Source organism: Myodes glareolus, chromosome 8 (assembly GCF_982192425.1).
Source record: "Myodes glareolus chromosome 8, mMyoGla1.1, whole genome shotgun sequence".
In the NCBI taxonomy this organism is placed as follows: domain Eukaryota; kingdom Metazoa; phylum Chordata; class Mammalia; order Rodentia; family Cricetidae; genus Myodes; species Myodes glareolus.
The window spans coordinates 10,846,770-10,868,795 of NC_142033.1; the positions used below are offsets into that span (position 1 = coordinate 10,846,770).

The following is a 22,026-nucleotide window of genomic DNA, read 5'->3' on the forward strand; positions in this document are numbered from 1 at the left end:
ACAGACACATCATGTTTATAAACAGGAAGACTCTTCATCCTTGTGGAAATGGTACTCTATAAGCTGATCTACAGTCCTGAGATGCTTCTAATGAAATTTCCACCAGAGCTGTTAATGACGCTTGCCAAGTTGATGCTAGGAATTTATATTAGAATACCCAAGTGCTCGGAATAGCCAAGGCATTTATGAGGCCAAATAAGGAAACCCAGGTAGAATGAGATTGTCTCCTCAGTTATGTGAGCTAAGTATAGCTCAGCTACTCACCAGCAGAGGAAGGGAAAGTTGGAGCTACGGTGGGTTTATGCTCACAGAGAGTAAAGGTGTTAATTAAATGGTGTTACCATGCAGCAACAAACATAAGTACGCATTATTCAGTAAACTCACCATCGTGGCTTTGAGTGAGAAAAATCATGCAGCCCAAAATTGGTATGATAAGATTTATTTAGTGATTAAAAGCTAGAAGATGTATGCTATTTGGGAGAGTGGGCGTATGGTGAAGCTAGAAATGAATGGGAAAACTGATAGATGCATGCTTTAGAGTGTGGGTGCTCAAGAGGCCATGGGCAAGAACACAGAGGATGGGGCTTCCATGTCACTTGTCTTCCAGTGACTGAACTGCTGGGGCACCAGGGCCTTCTGCTTCCCGTGCATTTGTGCCACGTTTTTCATGTGTCAAGAATTTCCTAATGTAAAATATGAAAATGATCACTGGCCTCAACCATTTCTACAGCATTATGTGCTAACTTACTAGGTGAGAGTTGAGCTTCTCCCATTAATTGTGCCTACCACATACAACTGCTTCCCCTTTCATTATCCTCTGCTGCAATTTACCTGTTGCAAGATACTTGTCTTTGAATGTTGAATGGGGCCTTTATCGCATGCAAGTGTGTGTGGTGGCTTTTCTAACCACAATTTATCTTATTTAAATAGACTTTAACAGTGAATCACCTTTTACTCCCCTGTAACAATCACAAGTTGAACACCCATCACGTTTCATAGTCTACACAATGAATATCTGAGGACTCTTCTCAGTGAGCTAGGTGTAGTGATCCAGTGAGAATCTGCTACCAAAGGCATGTGATGGCAAAGTGGTGATAAGGAACGTGGTGGTGGTGAGGAACATGGTGGTGGTGAGGTGGTGGTGAGGAACGTGGTGGTGGTGAGGAACGTGGAAGGGCAGAGAGAGAGGTTCTGTGTTTCAGGGAAGGCTTCGAGGAAATGTGTTATGAGATGAGCCTTGAAGGATTTCCCTAGTTTTCCTTTATGAATAATATTCTTCCCGTTACCTTGCCCAGCTCAGTGCTCTGAGTGTTTCAGTGAATCGCTCCACCCTGTCTAGAGGGGGCTGTTTTGTAAATAGGTTCCTCTACTGCCTCTACTTCTGCCTCTCTCCCTGCCACTCAGACAAAAGCACTATTGCTGTCCACTAGAGAAGAATGTTAATCCACTGTGGGAGTTGGCAGAAAAACAGAGAGGTTCCATGCTCCCTTGTCTAGCCTGAGGTAAAGAAGGTGCCCTAAAAAGACCACATAAATACATTTATGGAACATTATGTCTCCATGAGTCACCTGCCTTGTCACTTAGTGCCCAGTTCTTACATGAATGAACCAATGCCTGAGAAATGTACTACCTCAGAGAGAAACTTCTGAGAAAAAAAAAAGATCATTGTTGCTGGACATAACTTTAAGAAGCCACATGCTGATTTTTTTTTCTGTTTCTGAATGATACCACCACATCTCTAAGTTTGGAAGTATCTCAAATTTTTCTTGTTTATTTCAGTCATTAGAAGTATGTTTGAAAGCTCTCGGCTCAATGTAGGCCATCCTTAGTAGTGGAAATTTAATGCAGACTGTTAAAAAATAATCTGTGTATAGTTTTTCTAGAGATTCCCTAAAGCCTGGTGTTTCAAACAGAATTTGAAAACAAAGGGAGAGAGCATCAGCTTTCTTCTCTCCAAGACCCCTTGAGGATGTGAAGTATCATACTTGTTCTTTCTGTGGTTTGCCAACCCGTGGCAGATCTGCATGCTCTGTATGTCTTCCCTGCCTCCATGTACTGTAGTCAGAAGCTGCTTGTTCAGTTCCCGGCTGCCCAGACCTGAAATAATCACCCAGAAACCATATTATTAAGACACTGCTTGACCTATTAGCTTAGGCGTATTCCTGGCTAACTCTTAAATTAACCCATCTCTATTAATCTGTGTATCTCTACAACGTTGTGGCCTACCAGTAAGGTTCCATCCATCCGGTATCTGTCTCCTGTGGAGACTACATGACTTCTCCTTGACTCTGTCTACTCTCTCCTCCTCTATCTGCTTGGAATTCCTGCCTTGTCCTATGCTGCACTACAATAGGCCCAAAGAAGCTTCTTTATTAACCAATAGTATTCACAGCATACAGAGGGAAATCCCACGTCAATGTACCGTGGCCCAGTCCCATTAATCTTGACAGACCTTGAACTGAACACTGGTGCTTGTGTCTTAGGCCTTTGTGCTGTATCTTCCTCCTTCTTAGATGTTTACAGAACTCTCTCTTATTTCATTCAGATTTCTGTTCCGATCTGCTCAAATGCTGCCTTACTGAAGTATGTTCTCCTGGTCCCCTTATTTCAAGTGCAATTTGTCTTGCCATCTGCACCTAAATCTTCTGTAGGCTTCCCCACAGCATGTCTTACCTGGTGACATTGTATCATTTTGATGGCACATTTCCATGCTCATTGTGTTTCTCTCTTTTTTGATAGAAGCTCCTTGAGCGCTAGAGGTTTGCCTGCATCCTGGTACTTGCTCTAGGATGATGTTCACGGTCACTGAATAAAAGAGAAAGGAGCTTACCTTTCTGCTGCCTAGAGGAGAAGGGAAAGGCTCCTTGCTGTAGCCATGGTGCTGAGATGGGTTTGGGGGGTTGGCTTCTGATATAAAATGCACAGAACTTGACATAGGTCTGGCATCTGCATTAGTGACACAACGTTGGGTAGCTCTGAATGCCAATTTCTTCTGGCCAAATGTATTAGATCAAGGTTGGTATGGCCCAAGTAGAGGAAGAAAGTGATACAATTTTGAAAATCTTCAAATGCTAATATAATTGTTACCACCCCATTGAGCCAATATACAGATATTGCAAGAGCACACCAGTAATTCAAATTAAAATATATTATTTTAAAAATTAAAATAGCTCTCTTAAATAGCAGATCAACTTCTAGTAATTCTTAAAAGGGAAATTAAATGCAATTAAAAAACAGTCTAGAGGCTATTATAAACCAACAAAATGCAATGTTTCTGTATATTCATATATGCAATTGCAGTTATAAGTGCTGCTTCCTCACCGCTTAAACTTTAGTCTTATAAAATTAGGTAGGGCTTTCATTATTGCCTCTTTCTCTGAGGAATATGTAGATATTGTCATCTCAGCTGGTTACAGAGTTTAATTTTATAATATTCCCAGCCATCTCTCAGATTTAATGTTTGTGAGTCATGCTGTGTAGTTGAAGGCATACAGGAAAAGCCCACTTTGAATGAGGTTGTTCGAATTCCCCTTTTCAATAAAGAAATCGTCCTGCCTCAACTTGATGTGTCTTGCTTCGTTAATGCCTGTGGGAGGCCAGCACCTTTCTGAACTGAAGGATGTGGAGGAGGGGTGTCTGGGCAGGGGAGTAGATGGGAGGTGGGGGGAGGAAAGGGAAGGAAAGGAGAGAGGGCAAATAGTAGTCGGTATGTAAAATAAATGAAAAATGTAATTAATAAAAAAAGAAAAGAAATCTTTGCTACTCTGTGATAAGTATGAAAAGTCTTAGAAAGGGGAGGGGTGTGGAGTTTTAAGAGATTTACTTCTTTAAGGGAAAAACAAAAGCGTTAAGTGTGAACATTTGAACAAACAAAGGCGTTGGGTGTTTAAGTTTCTGGTTCCAGATTTTCAAAGTGCAGGCTGATCCTGATATTTACTTTCTCTATTTTAAAGCATAGATTATTGCCATGTTATTGACATTATCCACATGCAATGAAGCCATTAAAATGGGCACGGTGAGCCCAGAAAGAATATCTATGCCTGTTACCTGAGGGAGGTAGAAGAAAGTTAAAAAGAAATCAGTGCATACTAGAGATGAATGGGTACATGCTCACCTCCCCTGTGTGAAGAAGCCAGCTGTTGTTTTGCAGAACTGAGGTTCAGTTATACACACTGCGCCATTCAGCGAGAGGATGCTGAAGCTCTGGCCTCCTTTCTTGTTTGGTCTTCAGAATTCATTGGGTGAAAGCTTGGAGAAGAGAGAGATGCATTGCAAAAAAAGGTGGAGGGGACCACTGACCCCTTACCAAGGGAGATAATTCCTAACCTGCAGTCAGGAACAACCTCAGGTATCACCTCCCGGTGGGTAGTGCCCATACCCTCCCAGTCCTGTCTCCCAAATGTGCTGGATGTTAACTCTTCTCTCCACTGTCTCCTTCCCTGCTGTGTATCTTAGAACACCGGGTTAGCTGCACATGCATATATTTCCTAGCACGCAGCTTCTCATGGTTAAACTCAGTGTGATAATCCCAGAACAAAATCTACATCAGAGTGAGTGTTGACCCTACATTTAAGCAAGTTAAAGCCTGGACTATCTACCACCCACCTTGCTAGTGGGGACCAGAAGTGTTGGGAGCTCAGAGCAGACTTGGGAAGAATGCTGTCAACTTTGCTTTCGCTGATGAAATCGACAGGAGGTACACATTGTGGACAGTTTGTCTTTGTTTTCGGACTAGGCAGAGGTGTTAGCCTCCCTTCTCAACAATAGACTTTTTCCCAAACTCTCAACTTTGATATTATTTTAGTCACATGTCTCTGTCATTTCCCCCTTCTCTATTCAACCCATTAGGCAAACCGGCAAATTAAAATATACTTTAGACTTGTTTGCTGGGAGCAGAAGAATGAATTTCAGTTGTCTTCAAGGGTAATGAGGTATACATGAAGAAGCTTTCTCTTAACAGCTTAATTGGCACATGGTGTACAAAGGAGTATCTGAGATGGTGTGTGTGTGAGTGTGTGTGTGTGTGAGTGTGTGTGTGTGTGTGTGTGTTAAAGGAAAGTTTGGATTGGATGAAAACTCATAGAGTTAGCAGATAATTTAAGAGTAGCATAGTTTTATAACATCTTCAGTTTTATTTGATATCCTGTCTTAGGTTGACTTTGGATTCGCCAAGAAGATTGGCTCTGGGCAGAAAACATGGACATTCTGTGGGACTCCAGAGTATGTGGCCCCTGAGGTCATTCTCAACAAAGGACATGACTTCAGCGTGGACTTCTGGTCCCTGGGAATTCTAGTATATGAGCTCCTAACGGGCAAGTAAGTGAGCGCGCTTAGGTCAGTGCTGTCCAGCCTTGTCTTCAGAGCAGTACAAAACAGTTCACTAAGGATAAAAATACAAAAAACATAATTTAACAATCTGAAAATACCTTTTTAAAGACTTCTCCCTCTCCTCTCTACATTGTTTCAAGCACAGGGCTTGAATAGGAAGTTTAAAATACAGATAGAGGATTCAGGAAGCTAAAGCAAAGGAGTATAGAATTGTTATAGTTTACCTAAAATGGCAAGTTTCATTGTTACAGATAACACATTTAATATGTGGAGATTTTATAATCCAGGAATAGAAGCAACAAAAGCTTTGGACTTGGTGAAAGTTTTCTTTAATTTAATTTAAATAAATGAATCTGTTTTCCTAGTTCAGTAAAATTCATCGATCAATCAAACTAAATTTAACCAGATCCTTCCATTTCCCTGGATGTCATTAACCAGAAACGTTAAAAGAAAGCTACAGAGGTGAATTTGAATTTTAAATGCCCTGCCAACTCCATTCTAAGGTGCTAATGAACAGAGTCAAGACACAGCGTGTGTTTCAGCAGTTAAGAGTAGACTGCCATTTCCAAAGAGATGAAAGGATAAGATTAATGAATCTGCTGTGGTTCTTAATATTTAACACAGTATAGCATGTGTGTTCACCCACAAATACACAGGAACACACACACACACACTCATTCACAGGCAATACAGCATACTCTACATGTGTAAAATACTTCATTGTTTGCAAAGCTCATCCACATATAATCTAGTTTAGTTTTCATACACTTATGTGGATTAGATAAGGTAGAAATTTTTATTATTATTTTGTAATTCGTATTTTTTGGTTATTTTATGGTTTAAATTATACAGGTTAGACAACTAGGCCACAAAGCTATCTGCCTGAGATCAATAATTTGATCCCAGATCTTCTGGCTCTTTGACTTGCTTTCCATGACACATGTATGCTTTAGGACCTTGATAGCCAGGTGTGCTCAGCGTTAGTTTTCGAGAGATTTGAATTTTCTCAATATTTAAATGGGTTTGTTAGCGGGGAGAGGGATATATATATCAACATAAGCAGGACAAAACAGAATTTCATGTCATCTTCTTGAACTTTCTTCTCTTTCCAACAGTAAGACTCTAAACAGGGCTTTGCTTGCTCTAAAGAAGTACTCAACCGCTGTGCTAGGATCTTCTTAAATGTCTCAAATACTGCCATTGAAGTAGCTAACTCAATGTTAAATTACCTGCAGCATGGTCCATATCTTTGTCCACATACACTGAGGAAATGAAAATCTGTATTTTATCGGAATCACCATTCATTATCTAGAACCACGTTCAAATAGTCATCATTTAAGATGTGGGTTGAAGAATAGAAAATTTCCAGGTCGTTGTGGAGAAGGACAAGTGTGTTAAGGTGTGGCTAACCCTGGTTTTTTTCCAATATGTTTTTCCCTCGGCATAGAGATTTCTAGGGGAGAGGTTGTGGCATAGTGGTTCTTGGAGCTACAGGAAAACACACACACATTGGTCTTCGTCACCTGGGATATGTGTCATGTAGAATAGCAAAATGAATTGGGGAAATAAAGGAGGGAGAGAAAGCACAGCAGCCTGGAATTGCTAAGGTGGCCTTGAACCATCATAAAGGCATTTGGCCAAACATTTTCAGGGTAGGGCAGAAGAAAAGTTTATTTTTAGTTGCCCAATCTAGTGTTTAGAATATAAGGGAAAATGAGAAACAAAAACAAAAAACAAACAAACAAAAAAACCCCAAAGTAACCCAGTAGCAAATAACGCATGTGCGCGTATATATCTGTGTGTACTGAAGATGTCACAGCAGCGCCTCTGATGCCTCCTTCGTTGTCTTCACACATGGAGTGCAGGCTACTGAAAACTGGATGCACTGCCTTTGCTTCAAGGTTTTATTTTTATTTAATTGTATCTTGTCAAGGGTGAATACTATTGCTTTCCAGAGGGTGCAAACATAACTGAGATCCAAAACAACAGTTAGATCATCTAAACCAGACAAGAGAGTGTTTTAGGAATCAAAATAATATATGAATCCAAATGCTAACTAACTTCAGTGGCTACAGCTCAACCAGATTTTACTCAGCATTTCTTGACATACTCACCTAGGTGGTTTCCAGGACCTCTTCCTCCTTCCTTAGCCTACACTGATTGCTCCTTCACTATCCTCATTCCAGATTCTTTTCATTTTCCTGGTAGATTAATGTTGGGCCAGTAAGACCTTGGCCCCTTTTCCATCCAACACTCATAGGGTAATATCCTCAAGCCCTATGGCCATAAACCTTACGAGATGACCCAAGTCATAATTCCTTAGTGACTTTCCTCAATGCTAGGCTCATAAATCCAACTGCCTGCCCGGAGGTGCCGTGTGGTTCTGCATCATAATCCTGATTCTTTTCCCTGTAACTAGCTGTACCACCTGCTGAGTCAGTTGGCTTTCCACTGCTGTGGCGAAATAAAATACCTGAGATCATTTATGAGTAAGAAAAGATTTGTTCTGGTTCCTAGTTTCATTCTATGACTCATCGATTGACCCTGTAGATTTTGAACATGGTGCACTATGACAGGAACGTGTGGCAAAACAGTTCTGTTCACTGTGCGGTGGCCAGAACACGCCAAAGAGGAGGTGAGCCACCCAATATCCCAGTCAGGGTCATCTCCCCAGTAACCTAACTTTCTTGCAGTATGTCTCACGCTCAAAAGTTCCATTGCTCCCCCCTTGTGAGACAGCTTGGGAATCAGGCCTCTGGCAATAGCCCATATCCAAATGACAGCATTTGCCTTTTTCGTCTAGTTTGCCTGCCTCTCTTAGCGACAGTAGTTCCATTCTGTGCGTACTCCAGCCAAGCATGGTTCTCCATTCCCCTTTCTGTCTTCCGCACTGCACCCACTACATTAGAAAATCCTGTTTACTTGAGCATCAGCCTTAGCACAGGCTCTGTAACAAAATACTGTAAGTTGGGTAACTTTTTTTTTTCAGAACATCTTTTAGTTCTTGCAGTGTGGAAGGCTGGAAGCCTTAGCAAAGAGCTGAGGTCTAGTGGGGACTCCTCTAGTAGCAGACCTCTGATTTCTTATGAGATCCTCACTAGGAAGAAGATGGACAGCCAGTACTCGTCTCAACAGGCCACTAAACCTGTTCCTTGATGGCCCAACCTGAACCTAATCAACTGCGTAAGCTCTCAGCTGCCATCCCTTCAAGATTATGGTTTCAATGTATCAATCTGAGAAAGGGTCATAAGTAGCACATTTTGCGGTTTAGATAGAGCCATGTCTATTCACCACCTTCAACACTGCCTCGCACAGCCAGCCTGCCAGGCTCACCACCCCTATCCGTACTTTACCTCTTGTATTAAAAACAGATGACTGGGGTTGCTGTAAGTTCTACTGCTGACTCAGAATCAGTCCCTGGATCCTCACTGTAGCTCACTAGATGCATAAGGCGCTGCTATAATCCCGCCTCCCCCTCACAGTTTACTCACTCTGCCACCTACACTGCCCACTGCTGCCCACTCCGGACACATTCCTTCACGCTTCCTGTCTCAGAAGTCAGTGCCCACAAACAAGACAAGTGTGTAGCCCATCCACTCCCTCTGTCCAGCCAGACTTCTATTCTTCTGCCAGCTCAAAGAAGAGGCTTTTCCTACTCACTGTCTTAAAAACAAAAAGAGAAAATTACAGCTACTCTCCTTCTCTGTCTCCTCGGCTTTCATTTCTTGTGATTGTCCCTGCTTGACAGTTTACCCGTGTGGATCATTTAAGTGATATGAAATTGGTGAAAGTTTTTTCCACAGTATAACCAAATCTGTTGTCAAGTAACTAACAAAGAAAGGAGGTGGGGTTAGAAAGACAGGAAGGAGGAGGAAGAGAGGTAGGAAAAGAGAAGCGAAGTTCTCTCAGACATTCATTGTAGTGTGTTCTATTTTGCATCTTCCCTAGCCCACCCTTTTCTGGAATAGACCAAATGATGACCTACAATTTGATTCTCAAAGGAATAGAAAAAATGGATTTTCCCAGGAAGATAACAAGGAGGCCTGAGGATTTGATCCGGAGACTTTGCAGGTGAGAATGACTGTCAGCAATGCTTGGTGTTGGGAGAAGTGTGAAGGCTTTCACCCACTGTGCAGATATACCCACTGTGTATAGATGCTTCACAGTTAGGTTTCTGTGTTCGCAACTTGAACTTTTTATGTTGCTGTTATAACTAAAGGAAATTGGTTTTTGTGTTTTTTGGGGGGGAAGGGAGTGGGTGTTGGGGCAGAGTTTCTTTGTGTAACTTTGGAGCCTGTCCTGGAACTAGCTCTGTAGACCAGGCTGGCCTCGAACTCACAGAGATCTAACTGCCTCTGCCTCCCATATGCTGGGATTAAAGGCTTGTGCCACCACCACTCAGGGGAAGTTTTTAAGTTTAAAAATTATTTTTGAAAATTTTTTTCTGTGTTTACTAAGTTTATAATCTGTGCACAGGTACATACCTGGTACCCTAGAAGATGTCATCAAATCTGGAACTGGAGTTATAGACTTTTTTGAACTGTTATGTGGGTGCTGGGGACCCAACCCAGGTCCTCTGGAAGAACAGCAAATTTCCTTAACCACCAAGTACTTCTTCAGCTCCTTAATAATCTTTTTCTTTTTTCCCCTTCCCTTCATTCCTTTCTTCCTTCTTTCCTTCTTTCCTTCCTTCCCTCCCTCCCTCCCACCTTTCCTTTCTTTCTGTCTTTTTAAATAGTTTTCAAGAAAAGATTTACCTTTATTTTATGTGTATGGGTATTTTACCTGCATGCATGTCTGTACACCACACAGAGGTGGCCACAGAGGTCAGAAGAGGGCATTGTGTCTCCCGGGGCTGGAGTTACAGGTTGTGAGCAGTCATGTGGGCTAGAGCTCAAACTTGAGTCCTCTGGAAGAACAATCAATGAGTGTTCTTACCCACTGACCTCTCTCTCCAGTCCCCTAATAGTCTTTTAAAAAATATTATTTCTCCAATCTTCTTTTAAATTATTGCAGCCTTCTACTTACTACCAAAAACATCATTTTTCAGAAAAACATTGGAGACTTCCAGAGTTTTTTGTTTTGTTTCGCCTTGCTTAAACTGCATTGTTCTACAATATTCCCTACTCTACCTTTGATGAATTTTTAAAAACATTTAAAGTTAGTAAAGTCATTAAACCTAGTTTGGAATTCCTATACACTTCTAAATTACAGCTTAGATGGAGGTGAAACTCTAAAGTGTTTTCCAGTTCTCTTAGCCAAGTTGGAAAGATGGTATTTATTCAGCGTCTATTCAAAGCTCATAGAAACTGATAGATATATCAACACTCAGCTATTGCTCCTCGGTGAGAGGGTCATGACTTTGTTCTCTCCATGTACTCAAGTGGCTGACCCACACAGTAGGATCTTATGAAAATTATTGAATCAATGAATTTATAAACAAATGTTACTCTCTTATCTAAAACCACTCAAATATTGCTGTTATAAACTTCTTTCATAAATTATTCCAGGCAAAATCCAACAGAAAGGCTGGGGAATCTGAAGAATGGGATCAACGACATTAAGAAGCACAGGTACTGATTTTCTTTCTTACCAAGATAAAAATATAAATATATAGAATAACCAGGTGTCTTAGGGTTTATCCATTGCTGTGATAAATACCATGGCCAAAAGCAGCTTAGAGAGGGAAAAGCTTATTTCATCTGACAGCTTGTAGGCCATCTTCCAGAAAGTCAAGGCAAGAACTGATGCAGAGCCACGGAGGATGCTTATGGACTGGCCCACAGGCCAATCTGCTGGAAGCAGTTTCTATTTCAGCTTCCCTCTCCCCAAAGGAGCCTATCTGGTACCAACCTGACATATAAGTCACCAGTACATGAGGAGATCATGACAGGTTCTCTTAGGAGACCATTGTCTTCATTTTACAGGCTTTCAACTTTGGGGTGTTTCAATGTCCAGTGTTGCTTTGTACTATGCTAGTTGTAGATGCCCAGATCATCTCAGTGTGATTTCTCTAATGTCGGACATTCTTGCCAAGAATGAGCAAAGTTATTTTAAAAGCTGTAAAATCTCATCTTTCAGTCATAGAAACGGTTTTTATCTACTGTTATTTTTGTTATTGCTAACCTAGCTTCTGTAAAGGGATTAAATAAGGTTTTCGGCATTGAATTTGCAAGTAAAGTGGGATATAATTCTTCAAGACATGTAGAAGAGAACAGTACACTTTGCCCCACTGTTAGACACGGACTAATGAGTCTTTTCGTTAACGGTGCTGTGAAAGTAAAGCCTTTGGGAGGAACTATGGCAGGGTCTTGCGCTGGCATCACCTCGGTCCTCAATCCTTACAACTCCATTAGAAGAATTCACAAGAGACAAGTGTAATAGAAAAGATAACGGGAAATTTTATGACAGACTAAAGTGTGGCTTCCATGGATAAGAGTTTGTGGCAGCCCAAGGGATCATTGCAGAGCGGCGAGATCATTGTCGTGGCGAGAGTGCCCAAGGTGAGCAGGACCGTCGCTTCAGCCTGTATGTTTAGTTAGGATTCATCATTATTCTTGGAGCCCATGAGCAGACCGCTTTCGCGAGGGGTGTTTTCCTGTCAAACTGATAAGCTCACTTGGGTTAGGAGGGGCAATGGTTTGTCAAGGCTCCTACTAGATTGTAGTCGAATAAAGTTTGGGGATTCTGGATCCTGTTGGAGATAGTACTGATGGCTTTCTGGGCAGTTCAGGAGGTCACATCTCCAGGGCCAGAGAAATGACTCTGGTCATTTAAAAATAAATGAAGTCCTACAACTCAAGTCCTTGGCCTTACATACTGTGCGCTGAGAGGGAGGAGCCCAGCGCCAGTGTCTTTAAAGCCTGCTAAGGTCTAACTAGATCCCCACAGAAAGCATATCCCAATATGTTAAAATCCTTTCTGCAGCAATTGAAGAGTAAAGAGATGAGTAAGAAATCAGACTGTGCTGTGGTTCACAGCCCCTAAGACTGGGAAAGTCATTGACTGTGTTACTTATGATGTTCGGAAGTTTAGTCATTAAACCTTTTTATTTAATATATTTTCAAATTACATTTAGTTTTTGTCAGTCTGTGACTTATCATAGGTCACTTATATTCTATTTTAGTTTTAAATAATACTGTATATTCATTTAAAATATAATGTCCTTTGAACGTTTCTGTGAGGTCTGAAACCTCCGTTTACTTTTCTGTTGATGTACATTGGTTTGTATAGACTCGTGATGGTGAGTCACTCTCTTGGGTCATGTAGCATTCTGCTTTAATGGCTGTTAGACCCCCAATAACTTCCTTGGCATCCTCTCTAATTTGATCAAATAGTCATATGTAGCACATTGAACCTTTAAGATTTATGGCCTTTAAACAATCCTTGGCAAGACCTGGAATTTTCGGATGTTTTCATTTTTGTTTCCACTTTGCAGACAGAAGATATCACCTGTAACTATACTTTGGTGATCCCACATAGAAATATGAGAATTTCATTATTGCATGCCTTTGAATAGGCTGATATGTCCACTTTGAAAACTGAAAACACCTCTAATGTTTTATTCCTCTCAGACGGAGGGGTGGTGTTTCTGTGTGTGTGCGTGCTGAGAATCGGGATAAAATCTAGAGTTCCAAGCATGCTAAACACATGCACTGCCAAGCCACACCTCCTGCCCTCCAATGATGTTTCTCATGGATAAAATAGGAGAACATCAGCAGTATGGGTACTAAAGGAGGCATGTGGCTGCTACTGTTGTTTTTTTTTTTTTAACAGCAGCTGCGAAATGAATGAATGAATAAATAAATAAATAAATAAATCCTAAACTGCCAGTCCTACTGTATGAATTCATGACCCCCACCCCGCAGTCAAGCCATGTGTTCGCCATTGTGCAATCAAGCTCCCTTATAGGGTGAATTAGAATGAAAAGGAGGGAGGAAGGGAGGGGGACAGACAGACATAAGACAGACTGTTCTGCAACTTCACAGACATTGAAGTGCTTGTAATGCTTTATTCTGTGTCATCCTCTGGATTGCCTTCAACTGCAAAGCTCACGATTTGTCTTAAAATCCAATTTGTCTTCTCCTTTGCACCTCGTACTTTGCCAGTTTCCTTTCTCATTAGAAGATGACATATAAATCTACCATTTCTACTGACAAGTGTCCCACCAATTAAAGTGATTCTTATTATCTTGTCCCCCTCTTTCTCATTAAGGAGTCCTCATACTTAGCTTTGGGGTGGTTTGAAAACAGAGTCTAATTGCTGAGAAGCCCTGTCTTGTGTTTTTCTTCTTATTTACCTGAGGCTCTTTCCAATGTAGCAGCCAGACTGTGGCAGGATGTGCATGCAAATGCATGCTGCTATTTGACTTTTCTTCCCCCGTGAGAGCTGATTTGTCCGTTTTCTGGAAGAGGCAGAACTGCTGCCACTGACAGCTTCAGAGTCAGAGTGCAAGGGACAGTTGGCAAGAGACGAGGGATTGCATGCTGCTCTCTGAACTGAAAGGCAGAATTTCATTCTGCTCTCCTCCTCCTGGCTCCTTTTCTCAGCTATCAAGCTAGGCGACAACTTCAGGGTGTCGGTGGGAAAGCCTATGTGTGTTTCTCTAGATAAGGAGGTCTTTAAACTTCATACAAATCTCCCAAGACAATAGCTTTCTTAATAACCAGTATATTCTTAAGAATCAACAACAGCAGCATTCCTTAAGGGGCTGGAGGGATGGCTCGGTGGTTAAGAACGAATGCTGTTCTTGCAGAGGACGTGTGTTCAGTTCCCGGCAACTGTGTTAGCAGCCTATGGCTCTCTTTAGTTCTGCCCCAGGGGACCTGACACCCTTTTCTTGCCTCCTCATTGGGCATCTGCGCTGAAATGGGTGCATGCGCACACACACATGTGCAGGGGTACACATACACACATATATTGTTAAAAAATTATAAAGTAAATCTTTTAAAGATCTTTTAATGTTTGCATTAGATTTTCCTACTCCTCTGTCCAAAATTAATTTTTAAAAGAAAACTTTCATGCCAGCTTTATACTAAAAACTAAGTGTGCCTAAGAATAACACCACTTATATGAACTTGCCTAATTTGTGCATTCTTTATTAATCATCTTTGCCCTTTTGTTTATTAGCTAACTTAGAAATGAGGCTTCAGTCTTTTCTCTTAACACCTATTTTTGTTGATATGTATTTTTAAAAATTGTTTTTATTGAACTATATATTTTTTTCTGCTCTCCTCCCATCCTCTCCTCTCCCCTCCCCTTCTACCCTCTCCCATGATCCCCATGCTTACAATTTACTCAAGAGATCTTGTCTTTTTCTACTACCCATGTGGATTAGATCCATATATGTCTATCTTAGGATCCTCATTGTTGTCTAGGTTCTCTGGGATTGCTTGCACCTATTTTCAAGGTAGGCTAGTGATCCTGGGTGCATATAAGTGTACATTTCCTGACAGGAGAAGATATCATACATTACCATTACTTCTGAGAATAGCTTCCACAAATCTCCTGAAAACAAGCAGTTTCTCTGCTGTTGGTGTCAACGTTTCTTTGCTGAATGTTATTCACATATGTGTGTGTCCTGGCGCTTGTAGTGCATAAAATGCAGCCAATCTCAAAGGCCAAGATCAAAGGAAAGGCCACTCATGCTAAGTAAATGTCACCGTTAGTCAAATTGCAGCAAGTACGCTGAGAAATACAAGGCTGTTTTCTTCAGTAGAACCACAGTGATGGATGGTTAGCATTAATGTTTCTGGGGTTCCTTGGAGAAAACACATTGTAAGATACTCCAAGAGTGGTTCCTGTATTGGGTGGCAAAAGAAGATCCTGCAGAAATGTGTACCCAGCAATGTCTAAAGAGGGAGCCCCACACAGTGCCAAGACTAATAGGTGTGTAGTGAGGGAAAACCTACAGCTTCACACAGGGACAGACGATAGGCAGACATCGGCTAACACTCTTGTCTGGCTCCTGCTTTTTAGCTAGAGTTGTAGGAGCTTCTATCAAAATGGCATCTAAAGTGGAACGCACTAGATCCCAATCCGTTGCTAAATTAGGCTTGTGCTGGGAAATCCAGTCAAAGACTAGACCAGAACTGTGAAGTGAGGTGAGGCTGTGGAAGGAGGGAACATTTGACTTCTGGTGTGACGATAGGAGGACAGGGACAGACTCCCAACTCCTGCCTCCGTCACCACCATTGCGCCACTCTGCCCCGTGTGTGTTCTCTATGTGACCACCATTACCTTTGGAGAACCAGATAGTGTGGTTTCCTTATCACTTTGTAATGTCCTCCTAAACTTAATACACCCTAAACTCTAACACAACACCCAAATACATGCTAGCATTTCACTGTTTCTTTGACATCTTCTGTCATTTTTGTTTTTTTAAGGTTGACTTTTTATTTTTCAACCATGTTTTTGTAAATTCTTTGAGAACTTGTACACATAAAATAAAATAAGTAAATCTAAAAATAAAATAATGAAATAAAATGAGGGCATCATAAAGAGAGGAATAAAGTTCTGGAAGTCTGGAGAGGTGATGGACTTTAAGTTATGAATCTAAGTTTGACAAGAAAATATCTAGGATGATTTCTGGGCCGTGTAAGTGCTTAGTAGGCAAGAGTTTAACACAAAATGGGTCAAACCAGTTCCTTCTCCTTTAACTTCCAGCTGCTTGCAGCATCACTTTTCAAGGTAGGTAGTGAAAAAAATGGATTGATAAATATATTCTGACATGCTATCCATTTATTACATAATGCCATTTATTTATTATGTATGTAATACCCTCCGTATTTTTCTCATTTTAGGTGGTTAAATGGTTTTAATTGGGAGGGCCTGAAAGCGCGGAACCTTCCATCACCTTTACGAAGAGAGGTACGGTGTTTGCTGTGACATTCCCTTGATTAGTTTCTAAGAACTAGTTTTTAAAAACAGATTTTTGAAAGACGGAGATGGGAAGGAAGAGAGAGAGAGAGAGAGAGAGAGAGAGAGAGAGAGAGAGAGAGCATGTCCACAAAAGATTTTAGGTGCTTCTTTGAAAATATTACTGAATAGGTGAGTCTGTCCTAGTAATTATGGTATAGGGACTTGAATTGCATTGCTGGGGCTGGAGAACAGGCTTGGATGGTCAAGTGCTTGCACGCAGCATGAAGATCCCATGCATAAAACGCTGTGCATTGTAGTGTGTGCCTGTAATCCTAAGACTGGGGAAACAGAGGCTGCAGGATCCGTGGAACTCACCAATGCTGTTCTTACCAAACTGAGGAGCTCCAGGTTCAGGGAGAGATACTGTCTCAAAACATAAGGTAGAAAGCAATGAGGTGGATTACACAGGCGTGTACATATATGTGCAATGTGTGGTACCCCCACACATATGTAACAAGCACATATATGCTCCATGAATACACACAAATAAAAATAATAGTATTACCTATTTGATGAGCACTGAGGTCGCCTCTCAGAAACTAAATATATGGCAGTGTCTCCTAAATCTCAAAGTCATCAGAGTTGCTCAGGTGCCCAGATGAAATGCAGTTTATTATTAATTACCATAGGAGCTGTGATGTATTTGTCATCTAACAACATGTGCTTGCATTATTACACAAACAGGAAGAATAAGCTAAAATGTAAGGCATATAAAGAATGATCAAAAGTAATGGTCAGTCATAAAATTATTTGCCTTTGAGAAAAATTTAGAAGGGAGAACAGAATGGAAAAGCAAGAATAAGAATAAGGAACAGAAAGAATAGTATTGGTGTGTACGTTTTAAATGATCAATAGATATCCAATCTCCTATGGTATTTAAATTACAGTAAGTGTGGTCGAAGAAATTGGGTGAGCTCACATTTTTTACATGAATATGTCAGAATATAATTTCATTCTCTACTACTGTTTAGCTCTTGTGCAAACTTTGAACTATCGATGTATGAATGTGCAAAGGGAGACACAGCTTCCACAATTCTTTCGGACAACACTCACATAAATTTGATAGAATGTTGACCTATTTGTTCTTGACATACTGCTCCCAAGTCACGTGATGTTCCACTTTCTCTTAACCTATGCTGTCCAGTATGACATCCACTAAGCATAGTGGTGACAATCCCAGGAGTGGCCCCCAAACTCCCAACACACTATAATAAATCACAATAATGCCATTAATTGTTCCTCATCTTATTTAATTAGGTGTTTTGCAGTTTAAGTAAAAATTTCAAAGCACTTGGTTACAAAATAATTTAATAGCAGAGTCATTTTATTCTCTTAGTGACATTTCAGCATTACTAAGAATTTGAATTGTCCATTTGTTTGCTATTTTGCATGGTTTATTAGTTATTAGGGTTGAATGAACTGTTCAAATTCAATATTGGTAAGGAGTTTAAATGAAAGGAGTTCATTTAAATGAAAGGAGTTCTGATAAATTTTAATATTTTAAAAAGTATTTGTTTTGAAACTGTTTCTTAACTTGATAAAAAAAGAAGGTAGATAGTACTTGTTTTACCTTTTCTTTGGAAAAAACTTCCTCAGGTTTGGTAGCTCCCGAGGAATGTAATCAAGAACTAAATCATTTGCTTTATCTAATCATCCAATGGGATGGTCTTATGAGGCTGAGACTGTAACGTACCGGCATGCTTGCTCACCCTGATCCTCACCTTTTCTCTGTCCTTTCTCCATTAGCTCAGTGGCCCCATAGATCACAGCTACTTTGACAAGTATCCTCCGGAAAGGGGGGTACCTCCGGATGAGATGTCAGGCTGGGATAAAGACTTCTGACAGCAGAAAAGTGACAGCAAGTGAGGATCCATGACACAGTGCTGAGAATTCCTCTCATGAGAGCATCAGGAAGATCTCTTGGAAGATCATCAGGGAGAAGACCCTGACTGGTCACGGAAGCAGAGTGGCTAGATGTGGTTCTGAATGAGAACGTCTCCTTTAGATGCTGTGAATTACCCCTGTATTCCGTTCTGTATTTGTCTCCGCTGTCAAAGACTGTCCCCTCCCTTTTACATGATCAGATCTATTTTTGCTGGCATAGCATAGTTTTCTCTGAGATCTGTTACTCCCTACAACTCATACTCTCTTGCCTCGAATCCTAAGAAAATATTAATATTTTCTTCTTGAGCACCTAAGTCATCCAGATAGAAGGAAAAATATGAACAACTTTAGAAGAATCTTTCCAGGGCTGAACAGACACCAAGGATATATTGTGACATCTTCAAGTGGTGGTTTCCAGAAATCATGACTTTAATCTTCTTTTAACCTAAAAATACACTAAATTGTTTTTCTGATTCCATCCAGGGAGAAGAAAACATTTGAATACTAGTCAGAAATACCAGTTACTTAAGGAAGTCAGTTAATCAAATCAGATAATTACATTATTTTTAATGACTTAGAAGAGTAAACAAAAACTTTCTTTTTCCTTTGGCCAGCTGTGATACCTCAGAAAATTTTCAGTATCTTCATTAAAAATCATTTAGAAAGTATGGCTAAATATTGGACCGTTGGGAATGTTTTACCTTATATTAAAAATATTTCCACTAGCAAAATAGAAAACCTGGTGGAACAAAGTACGAAGGACATTTCCTTCCCACAAAAGACTAAGCACAATGAACTCTTGTATATAAAGTTGCTGATTCTTTCAAACTCTGAGATACACTGTTTAGTCCGTTATTACCGCTATTAATAAACACACAGAACAGAAGGAACCTTCACTCTTTATTGAGAAGCCGGTTGGCAGGTGCTGGTATTTGTAATCACTGAGGAGTTAGTGGCTTTGTTTAAAGCATTTGAGTCATGCACATAATTACAGCACAAGCTATTGGAGATGTGGTAGGATTTTAGAAGTCAAAGGAACTCTCAGAATCTGCACTCTTTCTGTTGTGTCTTGGCAGTCTTCCAAATAGTGAACAGGAGAGGTTCAGTGCACTGTTCACCTGTCCCTGAGGATTTCACCAGTGAGTGTTTGTGGGTGTTCATCACAACCACTTCCTCTCTTCCTTTCAAAATGGTGGCAAATTTTGCTCTATCGTTTTAATCCGGCAGGGTAGAAACGACATTCTATATCATTCCTAATTCCTGTATCGTTCAAACTTCTGATTGTATTTTCATATAACATTCTATGTGAAAAGCAAACTTTGCCAACTCCCCACATATTTTTTCATTCTTTATAGAAAATCGGCAATCTATTTCCTGAAGATTTAAGCCAGATAAGCGAGGCCCAGAATAAGAAAGTGCATCCTTAATAAATTATATTTACATATTTAGAATCCTTTTGCTGAACCAAAGAGTTTTGTTTCTCAGAGTAGATTTTTAAAGATTATGTATTGTATATAAAAAAGCCATTTTTAATAGGATTAATATAACATGCTTTAAGAATTTCTAAAGTCTAAAAATATTTTATTTGCATTGGTTTGTAATGTACTATATGTTTTTCCATGTGTATATTTTATAATTACCAATATATACAGGTAGAAAATGGATATACTGGATGGACATTAGGATTGTACAGTTATAATAACAATGGTATTCTCAAAATTGTTCCATTATTCTAATTGAAGAGAATAATACCACGTGTATAGACTTAAAACCCAACCTAGAGGTTAATTTTTCCTGTGAGTGGTCATATCATATGTAATTCTCACATATGATTTTTTACTGTGTTTCCTTTATAAAGATGAAGATATGTAAGACTGAATTATCTTTTAATCTCAGCTTGACTTTTAGCTCAGTGACCTTCAAGATGATTTGCCTTTGGGTACTCGCGTCTCATTTGTAGCACAAAGGTGCAGTGATGTTTACAGACAGATCCTTACCTGGTGTCTGGGAAGTGATCCTTGATATGTAGATGGGAACTCCTGCTACTCTCTATTGAAATTAAAGCGGCCTTATTGACCACTTAGTTCTGAACCATGTGTCAGTGGTGTCTGTATGCAGAATTCTTAAGTTAAATCAAGTGTCTGCAGTGAGGATGGCTGATCAAACTTCAGTTTATAAGAAGCATTAATAGTCCCCAAAAGGAAGTACTCTACTGAACTGACCTACATTTTGAAATTCATGAATTAAAGATACATGCACATGTGCTTGTATTTGCACACATGTGTGTGCATGGACACACACACACACACATACACAGAAGTATGGAAATATCCCTATATGTAAAAACCCATCATATTTTAATCATTAAATCATTTCTAACTCCTCTTTTCTAGAATACAACACTAATTTTTCATTTATCATTTTCATATGGGGTCAAATATATGCGGTCAAATTTTCATCACTGTAGTTTGTTAATTTTTACCTAAGTATTAAAATGCCTTGGAGAATGAAAAAAAAAATGAAGTTTGTAGAAAAGAAAGAGATGAGACCCAGATTTTCATGACCTTATTAATAAATCCACTCTTGTTCCTCTGTAATTTCAAAATATCCATTTAAAGTTTTGAAACATTGAAGCTAAATATTGATACTAGCTGATCACAAAGAATAATCACTCAGAAATGTGTACATGTGTTCTTTTGACATAATAATCCATCCTGTTCTTTATTGCCAGACATCATGCTAGGAGCATTTACAGCCATTGCTTCATTCACGTAAGATTCTACAGTTATATCCAACACCAACTGTTGACTGTTTCCAAAACCTCATATTGGCCTTAGATGCATATTTCATTCCCAATTTAGTTGTGATGTTTTTTGTCTGGGCTGGTACCCGTTGTTGTGCATGTCTAATAAACTATCCTTAATCTTAGAACACTCACCAAGAACATTATTTTGACATTCGCAGATCCTGTGGGCCAGGAAGTTAGACAGGTGACTAAGGCAATCTGTCTGTCTGCTCCATAACACCAGTGCTGGGAGCTAGAATGACCAGGGGCCTTCCTCACCGACACATCTGGTGCCTGAGCTGGAACTGTTCGGCAGCTAAAACTGCACCACTTAGCCTACGCTTGCTGTCTCAACAGTTTGGCATCTTTCCACTATGGTGTCCCTAAACTAGCCAGATACCTCGAGAGCAGCCCTGGAATCTGAGAGAGAGGCTCTAGCCAGCAAGGCAGAAATAGCAGTGCTCCAATGACTTACTTCTGGAAGTGGTTTTACATCACGTCTGCTGTGTTCTATTGATGGAAACGTAAGCCCACCCAGACATGAAGGGTACATATGTATGAACTTCTACATATGTGACTTCTTAATGAAGAAGGTTTCAAATCTTAGGTAGCAAGTCTTAAAACTGCCACAGTCCCCTTTTGGCTGCATGTCACATTACCCCCATATGCAAAACAAATTCGTTTCCTCTGTAAAAATATCAACAGGTTCAGTCCCAGCATCCCGGATGTTGTCACCTAATCCTACTCAGGTGTGAATGGAGCCCCTGGATGCAGACCTGGAGCATATTCTTTCAGGTCTGAAAGCCTTTGAAACAAATAAACAAGTCGTCTGCTCCTGACCCTCATTGAATGGTGAAATTGATCAAAGGGTAACTGTGACAGATATTTGTTTTAGGAGATGGGGGACAAAGCAGTCACAAGCGGACTCTAAGAGGTGTATCCAACCTGTAGCCAGCGGGCTGCATTCATCTCAGGGTAGGTGTGAATCTGGCCCACCACATTTGTACAGGACATGATACTATATTTAGATCGTTTCTACCCTTCCCTCTCCTTATTCCAACTCTTCTCATGCTTTCTACATGTGTGTGTGTGTGTGTGTGTGTGTGTGT

General features: G+C 40.3%; 1 protein-coding gene across 2 annotated transcripts in view; it reads left to right on the forward strand.

Moving 5' to 3' along the window:
* The window catches only part of Prkg2 (protein kinase cGMP-dependent 2), a 98,612-nt gene extending 78,389 nt beyond the window's left edge, over positions 1-20,223 (forward strand). For both annotated transcript variants that reach the window (XM_085691593.2, XM_085691594.2), the window contains 5 exons: positions 5,153-5,316; positions 9,277-9,399; positions 10,839-10,901; positions 16,131-16,197; positions 17,995-20,223. In XM_085691593.2, coding sequence (XP_085547719.2) covers positions 5,153-5,316; positions 9,277-9,399; positions 10,839-10,901; positions 16,131-16,197; positions 17,995-18,090 — 513 coding nt within the window. In that variant the 3' untranslated portion in view covers positions 18,091-20,223. The remainder of the gene's footprint in view (positions 1-5,152; positions 5,317-9,276; positions 9,400-10,838; positions 10,902-16,130; positions 16,198-17,994) is intronic.
* Positions 20,224-22,026: the final 1,803 nt, after the last annotated feature.